This window comes from Verticillium nonalfalfae (genome assembly GCF_003724135.2).
Source record: "Verticillium nonalfalfae strain VnAa140/NRRL 66861 chromosome Unknown scaffold_168, whole genome shotgun sequence".
In the NCBI taxonomy this organism is placed as follows: domain Eukaryota; kingdom Fungi; phylum Ascomycota; class Sordariomycetes; order Glomerellales; family Plectosphaerellaceae; genus Verticillium; species Verticillium nonalfalfae.
In genome coordinates, this window is record NW_021167393.1 from 626 (window position 1) to 4200 (window position 3575).

Sequence of the window (3575 nt, forward strand, 5' to 3'; positions counted from 1 at the left end):
GTGAGCCATCCTGACTCATACTGCACCGATTCGACAATCTCACTCGTCACCTCAAGACGAGGAGGGAGGAGGGAGTGGCATGATGGAACGACCCAAGCGGAAAGCCAAGAAAAAAAAACCCAAGCCAATCAAGAGCCTCTTTGGGGTTGAATCGATGGAGGCTCCCCTCATCCACTAACTGTCGCTGCTTTCATATGCTTGCTTGCCCATGGCCCCTGACCTGAAACCATGCAAATGATGGACGAACAGGTGACTCTACCCGTTCTTGTATTGAAGAATTGAAGAAATAAATAAAAAGATAATCACGCCCTGTCCTTTGTCTATGTTCATTGCTTGTGGTTTCCTAACCGAGATGAGGGCCCACGGCCGCATCGTTGGTTCATGACAAGGAAACACCCGTACAAAAGAAAGAAGACCCGAAAGTCTCATATGATACACGAATCCTGATACCGCTGCCGTCGGTCGGTGGGTAAAGGGGCCGTATTAAAATGCTGCAGGAGCAGATTCAAGACTGGTGTGTCCGTCGTGTCGGAGCCGAGGATCGACGCGCGTTGGACGAGTCGGCTTGTAGGCTTCGCTGACCCGGCCTGACTCTGTCATGATGCAAACGAGGTTGTAATGGCTTTGATCGGCTTGTTGCTAGACAACGAGGTAAGGACTGGTGAGATGCAGTGGAATGATGTGTGAAGCGGGATAATGAACATCGTGTCGTCAAACTCGTTCAGTTGTCGTCGTACGTCGCGAAAGGAAGGACCTAGCGCACGCCCACAGTCGGTCGAGGACCGAGGCTGCTCTGGCTGCTGTGAGCCGATGGCTCTGTGTCAATGTGGGAATCACCACTACCCGCGCTGGCGCTCGCACTACCCGTCAGACTTCTCATATTCTTCGCGTTGGGTGGGTGAAGACCGCTCACCCCGACATGCTGCTCGACCTGCTGCGGTGCCACCGCGTTGCCGTGTCCAGGAGGGTATCGGGGCACCGGCTGCCGAACGCTCTCCGGGGGCGAGGGTCGCCTGCCGTTCATCGGCTGGGGGCCAGGGAAGCCGTTAGGAGGAGACGGCCTGCCCCCGCGCATCGAGGGGCTGTAAGGATTTCCTGGAGATTGACTAGCTCTGCGCGGAAACCCGCCGTTCATGCCCATTGGCGGCGGACCGCCGGGGCCGTACTGAAGCTCGTCTAGCCGGGCAGCTGTGAGAGAGTTCGCCCTCGACTCGGCCTGCATTGCACCTCGATCGACAGTCCCGTATCTGTTGGAAGAACACGACATAAGGGGGTCCTCAAGAATATTGTCCGTCACGTTTGGCATGTTGACGACTTGACTCGAGCGGTTGCGGCCAAAGCTGGGACGGAACCTTCCGCCTCTGGAGGTAGGCATGCCCGTGTCGAATTCGGCATTCTTTCGGAACTGGGCCGCCGAGGAACCATTCGGGCCATTCGCTTTCCGGTTCTTCCGCGACGTGACGCTCATCATGTCAAAGTTATCTGGGTCTGCCATGGGCGTGATGGGGGCGTTGGTGGGATCGAAATAGTCGTCATCATCGTCATCGTCGTCGAAGCCCCCGTGGGCGCTCGGCTGTGCGCTGTGACGCATCGGATGAGGGCCTCTCCGCGGGGGTGGCGGCCCACGCCTTCCGCGGCCAATACGCATTTCCTGTTCGCGTAATGCTAGCTCGCGTTGTCGAAGCTCCAATTCACGCTCACGAATGCCGACGTCACCGCCTTCGGGGCCATAACCCGGCTCTCCTCCCTCAGGAATGTCGTCGTAAAGGACTAGGTGCGAGAACTCCTCCAAGTCATTTGCTTCCATGGAGCCTCGCCTCGATGCGGCGCGCGATCCTGGGCCAGGATACCCATTGGGTGGCCCGTTCATTGACGGACGGCCGCCGTACCCATTGGGAGGGCCGCCACCATTGACAGAGGGAGGACCTCGCCTCATACCCGGGCCTGGTCCGAGATTCGACGAGTTCCTGGGACGGGGTCCCCGAGGCGGCATGCCGTTGCCATTAGGCATGCCGTTGGGGGGCATGGGACGCATGCCTCCGTTCATGCTAATCTGCGACGACATCCTAGGCAGTGACGGAGCATTTGGGGAGGACGGGCCCATTGGCGCCTCGATCTTGGGCCTCTGGCGGTTGACGATGTTGAGATTGTGCATGACAGCATAGAGTGTCTCGATGCGAGGGACAGGAACACCTGCGTCCTTGGCGAGCTTGATGGGTGAGCCCAGATACGTCTCGACTTCCATGGGACGCTTGGCGATGAAATCTTGCCACATGATGCTTTCGGTCGTTGTCGGCTGTGTCATGTCGTCGATCGTTTTTTGCTTGAAAGAAGGGTCGAGGTTGCAGCCATGTGCCGAAGCGAGGGCTAACATTTCGTTAAGCACCTCCGACACAAGGTCGCGAACGCCGGTCTTTTCGAGCAGCTGTACGTGATTGGGCGTCTCAAATACAACACTGGCTGGATGGAATGCGATCGGCCTGCGGCCGGAGTTAGCAGTCGGCAGAAGAAGCAAGTTTTGTCTTGTGAACATACCCAATCACCCTCTCGTATTGTTGTTGCCGAATGTTGGGAGAAACCTTGCAATCCACTTGACCTGTGCTCAACGTCATAGCTAGAGCCTGAGCCATATCTTCCTGAATCGAGGCCGGGATGTTTTCGTTCTTGTTCGCAGGGCCAACCCAAACCTCTGTCGAACCTTTGTGCTCGAACTCGCTTTGACCCAGTTGTGATAGCTCGGCGTTGGATACGAGAGAGAGAACGACGTTTGTGGGGAATCGTTCTTCGATCGCGGCTTCGACGCCCAATGTATGCGTCGTGTTGACCAAGATGCAGGTGTGCTGCGGCGTGACAACGGCATCGATAACAGCCGCGAGGTCATACACGTCTGGTAGCGCCTTCACACAGAGAATGACATAGTCGTATGCGCCATCTCGTTGGCCTGCTGCGTCTTCAGGGGCACGAACAACTGTAAAGAACGACGGGTTAGTCGACGACGAGCCTGATTTTTGACACCCGAGAAGAAGAACATACCATGGCGGGGCTTGAACCTCTCGTTGCCAAACGTTGACGACCTGGGGTCCTAGTCAGCATACATCGAGGTCTCGAAGTAGAGAAGGGTAGCGCGCAATTTGACTTACTTGAATGTTAGGCCGTATTGGGCAACATGCTCATATCCTGACTTCCACACAAGTGTTACGTCGCAGGCGTTAGAGGCCTGCAGACGCCATGACAGAAACGCAGAAACCGGGTTCCCTCCCACTACGCAGACAGTTAGCTCAAAATCCTCCATGGCTGCCTTGTGTGTCGGGTCCAAACGAGTCGGTTGAACATTGGGGTTTGTTGAAAATAGACAAAGAAGCGGAACATGCGTCGAGGTTTGTATTGGTACGATGTAAGAGAGGGGAGAGAAAGCAGGACAAGATGATGGGTCAGGGGAGTGTCGAAGGCCGGGGTACGATTGATTCGCACAGACGGAGCTGGAGTCCAAGGGCGGGAGCGCGAACGAATCTGAAGACAGGAAATGGACGTACCTGAAAGCACCTTCAGCCGGGGTGTCATGGGTGCCATGATGG

General features: G+C 56.4%; 1 protein-coding gene across 1 annotated transcript; it reads right to left on the reverse strand.

Annotated features, from left to right (window-relative positions):
* Positions 1-754: 754 nt before the first annotated feature.
* On the reverse strand, positions 755-3292 carry D7B24_002656 (uncharacterized protein; the record flags this gene model as incomplete). Its single annotated transcript, XM_028636857.1, has 4 exons — positions 755-2480; positions 2536-2968; positions 3034-3074; positions 3141-3292. The coding sequence occupies 4 exons, from the start codon at positions 3290-3292 to the stop codon at positions 755-757; spliced, it is 2352 nt and encodes a 783-aa protein (XP_028491056.1).
* Positions 3293-3575: the final 283 nt, after the last annotated feature.